The sequence below is a fragment of the Sarcophilus harrisii genome, chromosome 2 (assembly GCF_902635505.1).
Source record: "Sarcophilus harrisii chromosome 2, mSarHar1.11, whole genome shotgun sequence".
Classification (NCBI taxonomy): domain Eukaryota; kingdom Metazoa; phylum Chordata; class Mammalia; order Dasyuromorphia; family Dasyuridae; genus Sarcophilus; species Sarcophilus harrisii.
Genome location: NC_045427.1, coordinates 449,140,496 through 449,161,616, shown reverse-complemented (window position 1 = coordinate 449,161,616; position 21,121 = coordinate 449,140,496). Strand labels below are relative to the sequence as shown.

The 21,121-nt window shown below is 33.9% G+C and overlaps 1 protein-coding gene across 1 annotated transcript in view; it reads left to right on the top strand.

Moving 5' to 3' along the window:
• PPP6C (protein phosphatase 6 catalytic subunit) overlaps nucleotides 1-20,256 on the top strand; it is a 52,237-nt gene extending 31,981 nt beyond the window's left edge. Inside the window, exons 2-7 of the mRNA XM_031954295.1 lie at nucleotides 3,666-3,761; nucleotides 8,255-8,320; nucleotides 9,842-9,983; nucleotides 13,761-13,840; nucleotides 16,540-16,749; nucleotides 17,474-20,256. Of these exons, the coding sequence (XP_031810155.1) occupies nucleotides 3,666-3,761; nucleotides 8,255-8,320; nucleotides 9,842-9,983; nucleotides 13,761-13,840; nucleotides 16,540-16,749; nucleotides 17,474-17,722 (843 nt within the window). The 3' untranslated portion in view covers nucleotides 17,723-20,256. The remainder of the gene's footprint in view (nucleotides 1-3,665; nucleotides 3,762-8,254; nucleotides 8,321-9,841; nucleotides 9,984-13,760; nucleotides 13,841-16,539; nucleotides 16,750-17,473) is intronic.
• The last annotated feature ends 865 nt before the right edge of the window (nucleotides 20,257-21,121 follow it).

Sequence of the window (21,121 nt, the reverse complement as noted above, 5' to 3'; positions counted from 1 at the left end):
TCACAGGTTCAGACCCTGACTCTCTATTTATGATAACTACTCAGTAAACAACCCAAGGGTATTTTGTCTTTGGATCTGCAGTGCCTAGCAGAATGCTTGGTGTGCATATACTTCCTTTCTTTGAGATCATGAACCCAAGAATGTGTACTTCTAGTCATATATATTGCAGCTCATTTGATACTTATTAAGTCTGTAAAGCATTTATGAATTGAATTACCATGATAAGCACAAGGAATGCTAATACTAACACTGAAAGGATGATAGCCCTTGTCCTCAAAGATCTTAGAATATGTGAAGATTGTAAAGGGTGCTTGATCTAGCGCTGGAGGGGAAAATGGAAAAAGTAGGCCCAAAGTTTGGCTCTCTGCTCAGCTCAGCCTGCCTTTGAAGTGATTATACCCCAAGTAGAGGTGCCAGAGAGGAACTCACCATTTGGAGTCAGGATGGGTAGAGATGGAGAAGTCAAGTGATGAGTCATGGGGTTAATTAGAATTTGAAGTGCATTTCTTGTTGAGATGTCTTTTTATAAATCCTTTATAGAAGATGGACCTTCGTAGGTCTTTTACCATTTCACAAATACCAAAGCAAAATTTAACATTTATTTTGCTTCATTCTTTCTATATGACCAGCCATCTTACTCCTTTTTAATTGTCTAGATGATTTTTTTGTTACTTCCTTTATGCAAGCCATCATTGGTAATATACTGCAGTCTGCTTGTGCACCATACTTTCTTCATTTCTTGAGTCACTTGCAATTTTCATTATTTGGAAACTGCTATACCATCATTCATAGCCATATAATCTCATTAGGAGGCTATTCTACATAGATGCTTAATAAGTATGTTTTGAATTTAGTTGAAGCTGTGATGAATTGTTAAATGTCATTAGTAGGATGGTAGATCAGGAGTTGGAGGAGGCCTAGGAAATTGTCTAGTCCCTGAAAAGCTAGGTAACTTGCCCAAAGTCACATAGAATTACAGGCAGGATTTTAATGAAAGTCTTCAGATTGCATAGTCAGTAGTCCCTCTGCTGTATGTGTCAGCTTGGCTTCCACTAAAGGAGCTGGAATCTTTTAACCTGAAGGAGAGAAAACTTAAGGGTTAGGGGGCACATGATTACAACCTTTAATTTTATGAAGAGCTATTACATGGAAGAATTATCTTTGGACTCGTTAGTTCTAGAGGGCATAGAGAAATGGGTGGATATTATGAAGAAGCATATTTTGCCTTATTAAAGGGAAAAGGATCTTAACAATTAGAACTGTCCAGAAATTGAATAGGCTGATTTTAGAGTCATAAACTGTAGCTGGAATCTTGTAGGGAATGTTATGTAGGGGATTCAAGTTGGGGTCAGGCTAAATGACCTCTAGTGTTTCTTACATTTTTTTTTTTGAATTAAAAATACCATTCTTTTACTTCATTATTGCAATGATGTGTCCTTGGCTTCCTAAAGTTGATTTTTTTTTTTTTATTATTATTATAGTAACTTTTTATTGACAGAACCCATGCCAGGGTAATTTTTTTTTTACAGCATTATCCCTTGCACTCATTTCTGTTGCGATTTTTCCCTCCCACCCTCCACCTCCTCCTCTAGATGGCAAGCAGTCCTATATATGTTCAATATGTCGTAGTATATCCTAGATGCAATATACGTGTGCAGATCCAAACAGTTTTCTTGTTGCACAGGGAGAATTGGATTCAGAAGGTAAAAATAACTCGAGAAGAAAAACAAAAATGCAAACAGTTTACATTCATTTCCCAGTGTTTTTTCTTTGGGTGTAGCTGCTTCTGTCCATCATTGATCAATTGAAACTGAATTAGGTCTCTTTGTCATAGAAATTCACTTCCGTTGTTGAAGTATATAATGATCTCTTGGTTCTGCTCATTTCACTTAGCATCAGTTCATGTAAGTCTTTCCACGCCTCTCTGTATTCATCCTGCTGGTCATTTCTTACAGAACAATAATATTCCATAACATTCATATACCACAATTTGCCCAACCATTCTCCAGTTGATGAGCATCCATTCATTTTCCAGTTTCTAGCCACTACAAACAGGGCTGCCACAAACATTTTGGCACAAACAGGTCCCTTTCGCCTGGAGCGACTTACACGAACTGATGCTGAGTGAAATGAGCAGGACCAGGAGATCATTATATACTTCAACAACAATACTATATGATGACCAATTCTGATGGACCAGGCCATCCTCAGCAACGAGATCAACCAAATCATTTCCAATGGAACAGTAATGAACTGAACCAGCTATGCCCAGAAAAAGAACTCTGGGAGATGACTAAAAACCATTACATTGAATTCCCAATCCCTATATTTATGCACTCCTGCATTTTTGATTTCCTTCACAAGCTAATTGTACAATATTTCAGAGTCTGATTCTTTTTGTACAGCAAAATAACGTTTTGGTCATGTATACTTATTGTGTATCTAATTTATATTTTAATGTACTTAACATCTACTGGTCATCCTGTCATCTGGGGGAGGGGTTGGGGGGGGTAAGAGGTAAAAAGTTGGAGGTTTGGCAATTGTTAATGCTGTAAAATTACCCATGCATATATCCTGTAAATAAAAGGCTATTAAATTAAAAAAAATAAAATAAAAAAAATAAAAAATAACAAACAGGTCCCTTTCCCTTCTTTAGTATCTCCTTGGGGTGGGGTATAAGCCCAGTAGAAACACTGCTGGATCAAAGGGTATGCACAGTTTGATAACTTTTTGGGCATAATTCCAGATTGCTCTCCAGAATGGTTGGATTCGTTCACAACTCCACCAACAATGTATCAGTGTCCCAGTTTTCCCGCATCCCCTCCAACAAAAATCATTATTTTTTCCTGTCATCATAGCCAATCTGATAGGTGTGTAGTGGTATCTCAGAGTTGTCTTAATTTGCATTTCTCTGATTAATAAATGACTTGGAGTATCTTTTCATATGGCTAGAAATAGTTTCAATTTCTTCGTCTGAGAATTATCTGTTCATTTCCTTTGACCATTTGTCAATTGGAGAATGGTTTGGTTTCTTACAAATTAGAGTCAGTTCTCTATATATTTTGGAAATGAGGCCTTTATCAGAACCTGTGAAGATGTTTTCCCAATTTGTTGCTTCCCTTCTAATCTTGTTTGCATTAGTTTTGTTTGTACAGAAGCTCTTTAATTTGATGTAATAAAAATTTTCTATTTTGTGATCAATAATGGTCTCTAGTTCGTCTTTAGTCACAAATTTCTTCCTCTTCCACAAGTCTGAGAGATAAAGTATCCTATGTTCCTCCAATTTATTTATAATCTGTTCTTTATGTCTAAATCACAGACCCATTTTGATCTTATCTTGGTATACGGTGTTAAGTGTGGGTCCATGTTCCTTACATTTTTAAGATTTTATTTTAGTTTTAGTTTTTTTATTCTCTTTCCTTCCTTGTATTCCCTCTCATTTAAAAGAAAAGCTATTGAATATAAATGGGAGCTTTGTTTTTTAAATAATTGATAGTAATATACTTAGGGAGTCCAGATTATAAGGGAAAACAATATGACCAGCATAAATCTAACAGACTGATTCACATCAATTGAAATAATTTTGTCAAAAACCGTGATTAATGATGCCTTTTCATTTTTGTTAACATTGTACTAATATTTTCAAGCTTTCTTTTTTCTTCTAGCGATTATGTGATTACGTTTGTGACCTCCTGTTGGAAGAGTCAAATGTTCAGCCAGTATCTACACCAGTCACAGTTTGTGGAGATATACATGGACAGGTAAACATCCCATGAGCAAATGTTTAGCTTTTGTGCTATGTGTGTTTCTACTTGTTCTTCAAATTATAACATGAGCTTCTGGTTGTCTAGATTGTCTCAGTTACTTGGATTTCTTGAGTCATTGTTATGGTGAGTAAATGAGAGTGGGAGGGTCATCCCTTTGGGATATTGAAATTTAGAATTCGAAACTAATTACAAAGAAAAATCATTTACTGGCCCTGAAGAAGAAATCATTGGGTTTAGAGCTGCAGTAGACTTTAGAAATTGGTTTAATCACTTCATTTTGTAGTTGAGGAGTCAGGTAAATTGATTTATTCAGTGAGTTATAAAAAGTAGTGGTTATTCATAATTCACATTTATATAGTGTGTTAAAGTACAAAAGTCTTTTTTCCTTCATATCAACCCTATGAGATAGTTTTATTTTACAGATGTGAGGCTCAGAACTAGCAAGTGAGAGTCATAGAAATCTAGGTCTTCAAAGGAATTTATTATAAAGTTATATTAATTGCCCTTTATTAACTTGAAATTTGGTTCTCAGTATTGTCTTCTCTTATTAATTACTGAAGCCTTTGAAAATCCTATAATTTTAATAGTGAGAGTAATTTTGAATAATTTTCCAAAAGAAAAAGTTTACAATGGCTAACCCAGAGCGTTGGGTTTAGAAATCTTCTGTTTCCTTCTTTATCTGCTGAACTGGAATAATAGAATATCCTAGCTCAAAAAAACCATTATATGGTACAAAGAACTCTGGGTTGGGATTTAGGAAATTTGTTTTTTTCAGCTTTGCCATTAACTTTTTTTGGACGAGTAGGTTCAAGTGGTTCTTATGATCTCACTCAACTGGAAGTATAGCAACCATTCATAGTCTAAATCCTACTGCTCATTGGCAGAGAAGTTTTGCCCTGCTTAATTTGGGGTTGGTTCATCCCTTTTTGGTCAGGCTCCCTGTATTAATTCCAGACTCAATGTGTACTGTGTTTACCCCATGGACTTTAGCCCTAAACTCAAGTGATCTACCTCCTTCCTTTTCTTTCCCTGTAGCAGGGATTACAGGTGAGTATCCACCTAGCTGCCATTGTGCTATAATATAACTTTGGATGTATCACTTCTCCGAATTTTCCTCATTTGTCAAATGCATGGATTGATCTAAATGATTTTGAAGATCTTTTCCAGCCCTAACATAACATGATTGTAACATCTAGTTTTTTTTTCTCAGTAGTAGTTTTTTCCCCAGTTACATGAAAAGATAGTTTTCAATGTTTGTTTTATAAAAAGATTTTTATTGATAGTATTTTATTTTTTCAAAGGCATATAGTTTTCGTCATTCATTTTTATAAGACTTTGTGTTCGCAAGTTTTGTCCTTCCCTTACCTGTTCCTCTCCAAGACAATAAGCACTCTTATATAAGTTAATTATGTGCAGTCCTTTTTTTTTTTTTTTTTATTGACAGAACCCATGCCAGGGTAATTTTTTTTACAACATTATCCCTTGCACTCACTTCTGTTCCGATTTTTCCCTCCCACCCTCCACCCCTTCTCCTAGATGGCAAGCAGTCCTATATATGTTGAATATGTCGTAGTATATCCTAGATACAATATATGTGTGCAGAACCAAACAGTTCTCTTGTTGCACAGGGAGAATTGGATTCAGAAGGTAAAAATAACCCGGGAAGAAAAGCAAAAATGCAAACAGTTTACATTCATTTCCCAGTGTTTTATTATTTGGGTGTAGCTGCTTCTGTCCATCATTGATCAATTGAAGCTGAATTAGGTCTCTTTGTCAAAGAAATCCACTTCCATCAGATTGCATCTTCATACAATATCGTTGTTGAGGTATATAATGATCTCCTGGTTCTGCTCATTTCACTTAGCATCAGTTCATGTAAGTCTTTCCACGCCTCTCTGTATTCATCCTGCTGGTCATTTCTTACAGAACAATAATATTCCATAACATTCATATACCACAATTTACCCAACCATTCTCCAATTGATGGGCATCTATTCATTTTCCAGTTTCCAGCCCAGCCAAACTGGGCTACCACTGAGCAGAGCTGCCTGCAACTACTACTACAAACAGGGCTGCCACAAACATTTTGGCACATACAGGTTCCTTTCCCTTCTTTAGTATCTCCTTGGGAATGTGCAGTCCTTTTAAGCATTTTCATATTTGTCATGTTGTGCAAGAAAAATTAGACCAAAAAACCACCCCCAAACCCAAGAAAGAAAAAACAAACATACCAAAAAAAGTGAAAATACTATGCTTTGATCCACATTCAGTCTCATGGTCTCTTTCTGGATGCAGATGGCATTTTCCCTCCCAAGTCTATTGGAATTGCCTTGAATCATCGCATTGTTGAAAAGAGCCAAGTTCATTACAGTTGATCATCACATAATTTTGTTGCTGTGTAAAATGTTCTTTTAGTTCTACTCACTGCACTCAGCTTTAGTTCACATAGCTCTTTCCAGGCTTTTCTGAAATTAGCTTGTTTGTCATTTCTTATAGAACAATAATATTCTGTAACATTCATATACCATAACTTTTTCATCTATTCTCCAAGTGATGGGCATCCACTCAATTTCCAGTTCCTTGCCACTACAAAAGGGCCGCCACAAACACTTTTGTACATTAACATTCATTTTTGTAACATTTTGAGTTCCAGATTTTTTCTTTCTTCCTCCCTAACCATATTCCTCCTCAAGACGGTAAGCAATATGTCTATCATGTAGTCTTCTCTTAGTAATTGCCATTTGAGTCCACAAAACTTTATCTTTTTTTCCCTCCTTTTGTGAGGTAATTGGGATTAAATGATTTGCTCAGGGTCACATAGCTCATAAGTGTTAAGTGTCTGATGCCAGATTTGAACTCAGGTCCTCCTGATTTCAGGGTCAGTGCTCTATCCACTGCACCACCTAGCTGCCCCTATCAACTAGTCTTAATGCCATGCTGTAGATGATGACACTGAGACCCATAGAGATTATAGTGACATCTGACTAATCATCTGATTTAAGAATATATGAGATAATCAATTGCTGACCTGTAAAAGCACAACTGTTTGGGGAATAAAATTTTGACTTAGAATTGAAGGGTTATTTCTGACTTTGGGGATAATAAAGTTGAAAGCAGACCCACCCATCTGTCTACCAAGTCTATGACATGGCCTACTTCTTATTTGTATAGGATTTAGAATTAGAGCTGAGTTGACAGTTGACATTGTGATATGCTGAAAATGATGTTCCTTGAGATGATTTTATTTGAGTGACCTATATTAGGCTCTTAATAAGTTTTGATGAATGAGTTTAGATCTAATAAGAGATCTTGAGCTCTGGTCCTGCATTCTACATCACCAACTAACTTCCTGTTAAACATTTTAAATCTTATGTTCCATCAACATTTCAAACTCAGCATGTCTAAAATAGAATCCTCATCTTTCCTTCCAACACATACTCTACTTATTAATATGCCTATTTTTGTCAGGGGCCCAGCCATCTTTCCAGTAACCCCAGATTGTAATCTTGGAGTCATCATAGGTGTTTGATTTTAAAACCTTTCACAATCTGACCTTACCAATATATTGTTTTTGTAGGCTATTCACTTATTATTCCCCTCCACACACTCTGTATCCCAGCCCAACTGACTGACTTGGTTTTACTGTTATGTGTTATTTTATCTCCTTTTTCTATGCCTTTACACAGGCTACTCCCCATGCATAGATTGTATTCCTCTCCTCCCCCCCTCCCCCGCCCCCCAAACTCTTAGAATGCCTTTCCTGCCCCACTGTGGACCTAACTGACCAGTTCCACTTGAGCAGTATAGCTCCCTCCTCCTTTCCTCCTTTTCCTCTCTCAAAAAATAACTCTTGATTGCTGAAATCTTCCAAGATATCTTGAGATTTACAGGCAGATTTCTTTTTTTTTTTAAGGACCATGCCTTAAACGCAGACCACTCTGGCTCATTGATTTGGCCAACAGTAGGTCTCGACCCAAGCCTAGGTGGGTCATAATTTGGGGTCTGATGGCTCTGCTAGTATTAATAGGAGTTGTTTCAAAGTTCCACCTGTTAGCGATTCTAGAAGTAATTGTAAAATTGGTGATGGTGGTGGTGGTAATGATAGTGGTACTAGTGACCCTTAAAGTCATTTAGTAATGATGATTTGTTTAGGTTTTTTTTTGAGCTTAGGTTTTTAGGAGCTCATTGCTGCTATCATTTTCGCTCTACTCCATTTTTAATATTATATATGAAAAAAATCTTAGGTTTTCCTTAATGTGTACTTAGAATCTTAGCTCCCTATAATCTTATTATCTGCATGACTCTTCTTTGGGCCTCAATTTCATTCTTTTGCAATATATGGAAATTGGATTGTATATCTGAAAGATTTTTCAATTGTAATTGCTATAAATTGTTTTTGTAATTAATTTATTTTAATGACTGGTTTTATAATTTTGTTTGTTAATAAGAATACATGATAGGATCATTTCATTATTTTTCTTTCCTAGTTCTATGACCTTTGTGAACTCTTCAGAACTGGAGGTCAAGTTCCAGATACAAACTACATATTTATGGTATGTAAATATTGATGATAAGTGGTTAGATGGATGTCAGTATGAATAGGTGTATTTTAGTCATTTATATGATAATCACATGAGAGGTACTTATTACTTAAATAAGCTTGTTCTATTTGATTGTAGAGACCAGGGTGATGATCAGTGGTCACAAACTATAAGAAAACATGTTTTACTTCCTTATAAGTAAAATTCTTATATCAATTAGAGCTTTCCAGTAGAGGAAACCTGAGCAGTTAGAGAATTCTCTATCACTAGCTATATAACCACTTGTTGGGAAGGTTGAGGAAGGAATTCCAACTTTTTCAGCTGGCTTGAGATTAGATTCTTTTTCAGGTACCTTTGGACTCAAGGTTTTTTTTTTCTGTTTTGATTTTTTTTAATGGTATAGTATACAGAAATATTCTTTAAAAATTCTAAAAGAAATATTCTAAAAGAATCTAAAAGAATTACACAGAAATATTCTAAAAGAATTGGTATTGTTTCTCTTATGTTAATAATTTACTTATTTTCTCTTTGTGATTCTAATATTTCTGATGCCAGGTTAATAGTAGAATACATTTACTATTTTCAGAGACCTAGAATTTTAATTTAAATGAGACTTTAGAAATCATCTGCTTTAATCTCCTTTTATAGGTGAGAAACTAAGATTAAGAAGTAAAGTCACAAAGCTAGGGTCTTGTATTCTGAATTTCATTTAAAATTAATTTTTACCTTTATGTAATTTTCCCATGACAAGCTTCTAATCTTGTAGACTTTGTAGAGTACTTCTCTTTTGGTTGGTCTGTGTACCTAGTAATTTTAATGTGGGCCTAATCAAAACTTTAAGGGAGTTGTTAAGTAGAGCAAAAAAGCCAAACATATGATATTTGAAAAATTGTGAACTCGGGAGACTGAGAAATCAGGTTTTAAAATAATTTTAAGTGAATGTATTTGGATTCCTTCATTTAAAAAAAAATTGTTCTCTTTCATTTTACATCTTCATTTCTGAATATATTTTCTTCTTTCTATATACTGTGTCATTCCTTACAACAACAACAAAAGTTGAGCAAAAGCAACCAACAGCCTACATATCCATTGAATCTGCCCCTTATTTATTTTTGTAGTGTTCTATATCAGTATTGCCCTTACTTCTGCAGTGAAGGAAGAGAAGTGCTTCAAGAAACTTCAGGGTCATTGTTGTTGACATTGTCTATCAAAGCACTTTTTGATGCCTTACATGTCTTAGGATATAGTTTGATGAGTTTCTGTAATCAAAAATAATGTTTACTTTGTAGGTAACTATCTAGTATTGAGCTTTTTCCAGTTTAACTAAGTTTACATTTATACTTGGAAGACAGACTCTTTTGTTTTATCACCTGGTTCATCTTGTGAGCCTTTCTAGGACATCTGCTTTGCTCATCTAGCTTTTAGGAACACAAGACAACTTGGCACAGGAAGGTTTATTGAAGGAAAATCTTAATAGATGTGAGATCATCCTGATCATGATGTTACTAACATCTGTGCGCTTTTAATTTGCAGGGTGATTTTGTAGACAGAGGTTACTACAGTTTGGAGACCTTCACTTACCTTCTTGCACTAAAGGCTAAATGGCCTGATCGCATTACACTCTTAAGAGGAAATCACGAGAGTAGACAGATAACACAGGTTTATGGATTTTATGGTAAGACTTTTCTCCCATTTCTTTCTCTTCAAGGTATATAGAATTAAAAAAAAAATTTTTTTATTCCACTTTTTAAAAAAATACTTTTTATCAATTTCAAAATGTGAACATTGGTCAATAAATGTTATATAAAATATATGTTATATGAAATATTCCAGAGTTGGTGAAGTATTGTTCATTCCAGTGTGTAGGTCAGTAATTAAAACAGAATTCTGTACATTTTTCTGAAAGTGAAAAAAATTCTTTTATGTTTCTTGAAGAAAAGCTGTTGCTATTGATAATCCAAGAAAAATCATATTGAAAATAAGGGTCAGAAAAATTGGATATAAAAGTCTTGAATACTATATTTCAGAGATATTTTGCTTTTTAGTGAGTTAGCTCTCTTATAAGTAAATCACTATATACTTTAAGTAGTAATAGGATCAGCTGAATTTAATTTTACAATTAATTTATCTCTGAAAGAAAACCTTTCAGTTTATAAGATAATATGTTGAAGTGCAAACTGTGTTGGATTTGGTATCAGAAGATCTGGATTGAAAACCCAGTTCTGCTGATACTTCTTTTACTTTAGGCAATTCATTTTCTCTCTAAGTCTCATTTTCTTCATCTCTGAAATTAAAGAGGGATGATATTCTATAAAGTCTTTAAAAGCCCTTTCTAGAACAAATTCATATGAGTGCCTCTTCCCTGTGCTTCTTTCCATCATTTTTTTGTTCACTTTCCCCAACATTTATGTGTGTATTTTCTATATGTAATTGCAGATCACTTATAAGATTTTTTTCACTTTGCATTATTTCATCTCTTTATTATTTCTTTATATTTGAGTCAATGCAACAAGCATTTAGTTAAGTACTTCTGTATAGAGAAGACTGGGCTATCCCCTTTTGGAAATACAAAGTTTAGATAATAGTTCTTATCCTCCTGAGGCTTAATAAGATATGACACATATACTAAGAATGATGATTCATAATAATATATAAGAATACATATCAGCTGTAATACTTTAGAAATATATGTATGCGGGGAAGGGTAGAAAGAGAAAGGTTTTAAAAAAATAGTCCATATTGGAACAAAAAGTTCTGCAAAGGTGAATGTTGAAAACTGTCTTTGGATGTATTTGAAAAAATAAAATGTTATTTTAAAAAATAGTCCATATTCCATTATGCTGATTGAAACAGTTTGTTCAGCCATTTCTCTGTTGTGGAACATTTAAAGAGTTTCAACTTTATTGCTACTTCAAAAATCATGGCTAGTATAAAGGAGTTAATGCTTTGCATATTTATTTGAGTAGAAGGATATCAAAGTTTGCACAAAATTTATCTTGTTAAATGTACACCCTGGTTTCCCAACTCAACAGCCACCAACAGTTGAACCTGTTTTTAAACATAAATATCCCATAAATTCTGTTGTAAAATAGTGAGTGTTTGAAAAAGCATAAATATTACAAGATATGTGGTTATCTGAGATTTCAGCTCAGTATAGAACTATTAATACTTTTAAAAAACTAATTTCAAAATAAATTTATTGATTTCTATAATTTTTTACTTTACCATAGGTATTTCAGTTATCTCTTGCCTTCTCTCTCAGAGAAACATTCCATATAACAAATATTATTTTTTAAAGAGGAAAAAAGTCAGTCCAACTCGTCAATACATTTAATAAGTATGAAAACGTGTACAATGTGTAACACATGTGGACCTTCCGTTTCCACAAAGGGGTGGGTTAAGAATGTCTTCTTATATCTCTTCATTAGAATTTTATTAGATCATTATAATTTTATACATTCATTTCTGTTTTTTTGATGTGTAGTTTTTTCATTTACATTGTGTATATTGATTTCTTGATTTCACTCTATCAATTCTTATAGATCTTACCATTTTCATTGCATATAATTTCTTACAACATAATTATATTCCATTACATTCACATACCATAGTTTATCTTAATGGCATTTTGGAATATATGAGGACTTTTTTCTTATCATAGGCTTTTTTGTGATATAAACTCAGCAATTCCAAATTGCTTTTCAATTTGGCTTTATCTTATCCCAGTGGCTCCAACAATAATGTTGTTATGTGATTTCATTCCACAATTCCTCCAAAATTAAGTATTCCTATTTTTTGTCAATTTTGCTAATTTTCAGAGTGTGAGATAAAATCTGAGTTGTTTATTATTTGCTTTTTTCTATTCCTAGTGATGTACGTAATTTTTCACATTATTATGAATTTATTGCTATTCTTATTTTGAGAACTGTTTGTACAGATATGTTGGGAAATGGCTACAATTGTAGGTTTGTATACATACACACATGTCCATATTGATTTACTCTTCCCTTCTTATCCTTTGTGTGCATTCATTTTTGTTTTTGAATAAGTTTTTCAGCTTCATAGTATCAAACTTATGTTTTATCTTTTGTAATTGCCTTTGTCTCTTGTTTGCTTAAGAACGTATCTCCCATGCAAAACTGTAAGACAGAGATAATTATGATCAGCTCCTCTTATTTTTATGTAGTATGATATTCACCATCAAGGTGGTATATCATTGCGAAATATGTATAAGGTGTTAGTTGTCAATAGGCAATGACAACATAGGCAGAGCCAAAAGATAAGTTCAGAGGACCCCTTAACATTCTTAACATCAGTGCTTAATTTCTGTCAGATTACTTTGTAGTTTTCTTAACTTAAAAGTCAGATAAAAGAGTTTTTTCCTAGATAATTTATATTTTCCATTTTATCAAACTCTGGGTTATTGAATTCTATCCTTTCTGATTCTCTCTTGTTTAGCCTATTCCATTGATATGTCTATTTTAAAATTAATGCCAGATAACTTTGATGACTGCTGCTGTATAATGTAGTTTGAGGTCTGGAAGTGTTATTCCCCCTTCATCCCTACTTCTCTTCATCATTTTCTAGCCTTCCCCCAAATGAATTTTATTATTTTTATCAAGTTCTATAATGTATCCCCTCAGTAATTTGATTGGTATGGCATTAAAAGTACAAATTAATTTCTATAGTTAACTGTCATTTTTATTATATTGACCTAGCCAGGAGCATTGAATATTCCTCCACCTATGTAAGTTGTTCTTTATTTCCTTAAGGAGCACTTTATAATTAAATCTATATAAGTCTTTGTGTGCTTTGATAGGTTGGTCCCCAGATTTTTACATATTTAAGATCATAGCATATTATTGCTGGAATGGACCACACTAATTATATAATCTAACCACCTCATTTTATAGATGAACAAACTTACTTCAGGATGACATAGAAAGTAGAGTGGTAGCGCTAAGATTTGACTTTTTTCTAATTTCAAATAGAGTGCTTTATACATTACATCATATCTTCCCAGAGCTGAGATGATAAAACAAAATGATAATGGAAATCTTAATTGCTAATTTAGATAGCTTCTTTGTACTATTTCTTAGAAATATAGCTATACCTATAACTGAGAGGTGGCAATAAGTGATTTCTATTTACATTCTTTGTTTAAAATTAATTAAAACAGGGTGAGAGAATGAATATTTCTTTACCTTCAAATTTTTCAGTGTCCACATGTTAGACTAACGTTTGAAAATTTTAATTTTAATCCTTTATGAGATCCACCATTTCACAATTTTAAGTTATTTAAAAGAGAGTTGAAAGGAACCAGATATTTTAGCTGGAAGGAATCATAAAACATGGAATACTGGAATGAGGCATGTTATTGATTTTTATCTTTCAGTTCTAAAATTAACTTTAGATTTATAGAGAGATACTGATACTTTTATTTCTTTTGCAGATGAGTGCCAAACCAAATATGGGAATGCTAATGCTTGGAGATACTGTACCAAAGTCTTTGATATGCTCACAGTAGCAGCTGTAAGTTTATAAAATCACTTCTATATTTTCTTTCCCAAGTCTCATAAATGTTAATTCACAATATAGGTTTAATTATTTTATTGAGAATCTTAGAGTTTGAAGAGACTTCAAAAGTCATATGATGATGGATTTATGGAGAAAAAGGACCTTGAGGTCATCTTCATAGTTACATACATTTTGAGTTAAAAGAGATCCTTTTACAGATAAGGGAGCAGGCTTAGAGAGTGACAGAGATTATCTATCAGCTGGATTGTTTTGTCATGGAGAGTGGCATGAATTATCTTGTAGCTGGTAAGTGTTAGAAGAGGTTAGATTTAAACTTGGGTCTTTTTTAAAGTACAGGATTTTATCTGACATCATGTTGTCTCTGGGCTGCAAATCTGGTCTTCTCATTTTAGAGATTTGAATATTAAGGACTAGAATGCTTTATTGACTTGCCTAGACTCACAGATAGTAAGTAACAATGCACATTTGAACCCAAGGCCCTCTTCCTTCAAATCTAACATTTCTTTTCATGCTGACTCTTTAATTGTCCTTGCCTAGTACATAATTTCTGATCTCATAGCATTTCAGAGTTGGAAAAGATTTCAGATGTCTGTACTTAAATAAGAATCTCCTTTACGGTATATTAGATAAATAATCATCTAATTTTTGTTGGGTGGAAGACCTTCACTGAAGGGTAGTTGCCTTAGTCATATGGACTATGGGCAGCTCTAATTATTAGGAAATTTCTCCTTACTTCAAACCCAAATTTACCTTTTTGTAATTTCTATCCTTTGTTCCCAGTTGTTCCCTCAACGGCCAAATAAAGCAGATCTGATTTTTCTAAATGTTAATTTTTTAAACACTTAAAGATAATTAGAATACTCTCAACTTGTTCCCCAGGTATTTTTCTCGCTACAATAGATATTTGTATTTCCTTCACATAATTTTCATATAATATGATCTCAAGACCTTTTCTTTGGGGTTGTCCTCCTCTATATACCATGACATAGCAACATTCTTCCTAAAATAATATCATCTAGAACTGAATCCAGTATTTGAGATGAGATCAAACCAGAACAGAGTACCAGGTGATTATTACCTCCTGAGACTTGGCCTATATACTTCTCTTAATACAGTCTTAAAATGCCTTAACTTTGTTGGCTATCTTTGGAAACTTTTGCCCCATTTTAGTTTGAAGTCCTTTAAAATTCCTAGGTTTTTTTTTTTTTTTTTTTTTTAGATAAATTCCAATCTAGCTATTTTATATCCTCTCCTGTTGCATTTGAAAATTTGAATTTTTTTTTTAACTCTGATATGCACCTTTTGATAATTCCTATTAAATGTCATCTTCTTAGAATGATAGTCCTATATCTGTTCTGTATAATTTCTCTGCAGATTAGAATACAGGACCATATCTGAAATGGTATTCTTTCTTCCTATCACATAGCATATGAACACTCTTCTTTAGCTTTGTGTCCACTTGTATATTTGATAAATAGTCATTATCAAAACATTCATGTCTTTGGTAAAAGTATTAAATATCATAGGACAAAACAGATTTCTGTTATATTCCAAAAGATAACTTGTTCCAAGTTGCCTTTGAACCACTAATCATTTTTTGACCCACATATCTGTCTTTTCTATAATAATAATATGAGACTTTATCAAATGCTTTGCTAACATTTAAGTCACCTGTATCTTCAGCACTCCTCAGTCTAAAAATTTGGTGACTTGGTCAATAAAGGAAAGAAGGGTAGTTTATCATGATTGATTTTTGAGAAAACTGTACTGGCTCCTTATGATCACTATTTACTTTTCTAGATACTCACTGGAATATGTCTTCTATTAATGCACATTGACACCTGATAACTTCCCTGAGAGATACCAAGATTTGCCCAGGCTTACAACAGCAGAGGTCCAAAGATCATTCTTTTTGGCATAGAAAATAGAACCAAAATATTTGCCCAACCTACATTCTTGCTTTTATCCCACCCATCCTGAGTGGGTGGGATCCACATCTTCTTCACCACCTTTAGCCCTTTCTGAGATTTAACCCTCTTGAGACTATTCTTAAGGATGTGTTTCATGGGTATATGTCTCTTAAATATCCAAATTGGGTAAGACCTGGGCACTTCTTATTCATATTATTTCCTTTTTCCCATTGGAATTGCTTTTCTTTGATGTCTTCAGAATTTTGTTCTGAAGTTTTTCCTTCTTGCACTGAATATTCTTATATAATTTTAGACCCTGGGAACCTCCCTGCTTCTTTCATCTGTTCTTGATAAATGGTCATCTAATTTCTCAACTACTTCAGTAGTGGTGAACTTATTACTTCATCAGACAGTTTTTAAAAATTCTGTTTAAGCGTGTTATTGATATTTTGTTTATGTCTACCTCTCTGCTATTTTTACTCCATGTTTTGTTCTGTCCTCTGGAGCATTAATAACTAAGCAGGTTAAATCTGCTTTTTTCTTTCAAATGACAAGTCATCAGATATTTGAAGAACCAAAAGTCAGTGTTCCCTGTAGGACTTGATTTGATTCTAACCATCTCTATTTCCTTTAATCAATCCTGATTTGGCATGGTTTTGAGCCTCCTTTTGATCAAAAATACAAGGTTGTTAACTTGATTACATTGGAGTCTTTTTCTAATTATAATCCTGAATCTTATTAAAAACATTTCACACTGATTCTTCTCTTCACATTTTTATCCAGTTAATAGATGAGCAGATTTTATGCGTCCATGGTGGTCTCTCTCCAGACATCAAAACACTGGATCAAATCCGAACCATTGAAAGGAATCAGGAAATTCCTCACAAAGGAGCATTTTGTGACTTGGTGTGGTCAGATCCTGAAGATGTGGATACTTGGGCAATCAGTCCACGGGGAGCAGGTTGGCTTTTTGGAGCGAAGGTCACGAACGAGGTAAAAGTCATTCTTGATTAACATAGCATGAATTGAATTAGAGAATTTTAGAGCTAAGAAGGGTCATAGAATCATAGTACCTTACCTCTGTTGATTATCTCCAATTTATTCTGTGTATATCTTGTTTGTACATAGTCCATATACATGACCAGTTAGGAAACTTAGACTTGGGGACTTTTCAATGAGTTTCCCATGGTTACATAATCACAAACATTTATTAAGTTCCTACTGTTTGCTAGACACTGAGCTAATTAAGCATGGGTGGGGGGGGGATATATGTGAAAAGAATGAAATGAAATTATCCCTGTGCATATCATCATCATAACTTGACATTTTTATGTAGTGGTTTAAGGCTTACAAATCACTACATTATGTTATCATATTTGATCATTTCAAATCATCCTTTTAGTCTGATGCTGCCAGTACTGTCATGTTTATTTTATATATGAAGACTTTTTCCCCCAAAGAAGGGGAGTGACTTGTTAAAAATAATAGAGTTTGTAAGTAAATTCTCTGGTCACTGGTGGACTTACTGTAAATAAGGAAAAGACTTTTGACATTTGATTTCCTGATGGAAAGCTTATCTCTTTATGTAGAATTGAATAGGAGTTTGCTCATTTAGTGGCTAACGGTCTAATTTTTTGTGTACATTGTATTTTTATTTTCTGATTGTTTACAAGGCCTATATATATATATATATATATTTATATTTTTAATATTGCAGTTTGTTCACATCAACAACTTAAAACTCATCTGCAGAGCACATCAACTGGTGCATGAAGGGTATAAATTTATGTTTGATGAAAAGCTGGTGACAGTATGGTCAGCTCCCAATTATTGCTACCGTTGTGGAAATATCGCTTCAATCATGGTCTTCAAAGATGTAAATACAAGAGAACCAAAGTTATTCCGGGCAGTTCCAGATTCAGAACGTGTAATTCCTCCTAGAACAACTACGCCGTATTTCCTTTGAGGCCTTCGCCCATCCTGCTGATCCCTTTTCCTACCCTTCCCCCAAAATTCCTTGTATTTACCCCCCTACAATATACTTTTTATTGAGCACTTTGCTGCTGAAATGCTGCCTCTTGCCTCCCTTCCCCCCTTTTTTATTTTAAATTATCTAAATTTATTGTGTATTATGGTGTCTATAGCAATGTTTCTCTATTGATTTCCTCCCCATCCCATCCCCACCTTGGACTTATTTGCAAAGACTTTGAGAAATGTCTTAACATCCACACTGCTGCATGTAGTTCTTGCTTATTACTGGTTTGGGGGGAAACAGGACATTTTTCCTTTTTTAAAAAAGCAAATTGGAAAGAACAGACCACACCAAATATTCCCCTCCTCTTGTATTGTTCAGCTTTTTTTTTTTTAAGTTTGGTAAGTTTTAAGAAATTTCAGCAGCAAAGTTATTATTCAGTGGGCACGATGGACTGTAAATGCCTTTGCGTTGTGTACACCTGTCCCAGCTGTAAACATTGTCCTTTGTTGGATGATATTTTAAGTGGCTATAAAATAAATTGGTCGAAAGGGCTGCCCTCTTTGTTGTTCTTTTAAATTCCAGGCAAAATGCAAATCCTGCTCCAGCTTATGACTTTGTACGTTAAAATAATTGTATCAATCTTTTTCAGATTTCCTTGTATTTTTTAATAAAAGAATCTTAAATGAAACCCAACTAGGTTAAGTATTAGAAATTTCAACAACAACCTCCATTGTTAGCTTAAAGGTATACCTTGTTTTCCTAAGTAAGAATATCTTAATTCTTTGGTTATCAGGTTTAGAACTTGAATTGAAATTCAATGGTATTTATTTTTTAAAAAATCACTAAACTGTGCCTAAAGAACATAACTGCCATATGAATATTTTGGTTCTATCTTCTGTAGGTAGTATTGAAACATTTAATACTTGTAATGCTGATGTATTAATTTGATACCAGTTAGTGGATTGAGATTAACTCAGTTTACAATCCATCCACAAGTACCATTAAGCAAAATCATGGTTTCTCTTGCTGTAACACTTGCCTTTCACTTTAAAGAAAGAGTTTTGATTTGGTTGCAACTTCAAAAGTGAAAAGAGTCCAGGCTATATGTGAAAAGCAAATCCTTAAAAACCTTGAAGCTTACAAGGAAGATATGTTGGAGCTTTCCTTAAAGTTCTGTGATAGCATGTTTGAGGCTTTGTGTGAGCAGTCTGAACACCTACAGTGGTGTGATGATCACTTCTTAATATGCAACTGTCTGCTAAAGAAGGACAAGTGTTCCAGCAGCCCATCTCAGAGCTGTGAGTGTGAGTCATGTTGGCTTTGACCATTTTGTGAACTATCTTGGTATTCCTTGACTGTGGTTCATTTTTGTCATTCCAGGAATCTTGTGAAGCCAGCCAATTTTAATAAAGCACTTTAGTATCTGTTCAGGTAGTTTTGAAAAATCAACTTTTCCCCTCTAGGTAAATAACCTCCAGGTCATCCTGAAATGCAATAAAAAAAAAAAAATCACTGTAGCTAAAGTTCTCCTTGGCACATTGTTTTTGATGGACACTTTTGGTTTGGTTTTGTGTTTGGGGAAATGAAGAGCACAATTCCCTTTGGATTTCAATTTTCTTCCATAATTGGAGATTCTGTTTTCCTTCTTCCTCTATTTTACTCCTTCCCTAACAATTTTCTTTGTGTAGCTTTTGATTATGTAGCTATTATCAGAAAAAGAAGTGGCTTGGACACTTTTCTGTACACACTTGAACTAATGTCAGGTCAGTAGTTTTGTATTACTGACTTGACCCCAGTTGAATTCAGGGGGAAAAAAGGTATTTTTGTCTTATGGGACTATCCGTAGTTGTGTATTTTACTAATTGTGGAACACTGGAAATTGATGATCTTTTGATATATGATGCAAATAACTCCTGTTTGTTTTGACACCTCCTTATTACAGTATTTTTTTTTTCCGTTATAAATTGTATTGAATTGTTCAGCCTCTATTGCTTTTAAGTTGTACCAATAAAACTAGTTATATCTAGTATCCTATCCTACCCTCTGACACTTCTATTCCTATATCATTGTCATTGTTTAAATTCTCCCTCCAATGTGACTTTCTCTTATGGAACTGCACTTGTATATCACTGGTAAGGCATATGCTAACGATAATCCTGCATCCATTGCTCAATAATTGTGGACATGCCTAATTTCTTGTCAACAAAAGTGTAATAGCTTTTTGACACAGAGAAAAAGGATCATTTAGATTTATTCAGTTTCAAGAAAGAGTGAATGTATGAGATTTTTGTAAACTTTAGAAGGAATATTTGGACTCCATCCCATGAAAAAGGGCTATGTACAATAGAAAATAAATGTCATTTGGTGTGGGAGTTAATTGACAGTCTTAATATGTCTGTAGGCAGGAGGATCTGTTACTCCCTTTGTAGGTTGTATGTGAAATCATTTCTGTTGTATTAATGGGGGTGACTTATTTTTTACTTTTTTCAACATATTTGGTTTCTAATAAAATATCCTAGGCTGTAGTGAGCACTGTCTGCTTCTAATTGTCATCGACTCCCTTTTGCTGACACCCTATTATATATTTTAACCTTTTATTAATTGATGTTTTTCACAGGAAAATACCACTATAAGTGGATTAAACTGGGTGCAGTGGTAAGAGGTCTTGGGTCCACAATACAGGTATCATATAGCCTGCATCATTTCCTTCTTACCTGCATGAATAGAAATGAGGGAAGACATCAGCCTCCTATGTGTTTTACACTAGCATCTATCTCAGGTATTTGAGGTAGATTGTGGTGTTTCTAAATTAGTGTTGACTGCTTTACACATTGTATTTGGGTGGTGCTGACTACCCTTCAAATTTCCCCTTTTTTGCGGTTGGGCCAATTTTTTTTTTCTTGTCCTTTTAAAATGGATGCTTGTATTGCAAAAGGATTTGGGACTATGCCTTTTTTTCCAATTTGATTTATAATATAGAAACAGGATACATTTCCTGAAAACATCATTGGTAGAGTGTTATGACAACTTCTGGAAAATGGTGCACTTTGAAACAGAGACTGATTGCAAGACTCCTTGTTCTTTGATTGTTTTAAAATGTTGACATTTGTAAAAAACACCTTCAGCTCTTCAGATGAAAGGTGCTATTATTATGCCCTTTGTAAATGAAAAATAAAAAGCTTACAGGAAGTTTGTCAAGTAAGTATTTTATCCATTGTATGGTTTATTAGGTGTGTATGAAGAAAATACTCCTGACAGTAGAAAAATTCTCACCATTATAGAATTCTGTAATTATAAACTATTAGAAATATTACATCATCTAATCCAGTCCTTTCGTTTTACAAATGGAAAAAAAAAGTGACTAGTAAGCGTGGCAGCTGGAATTTGAAC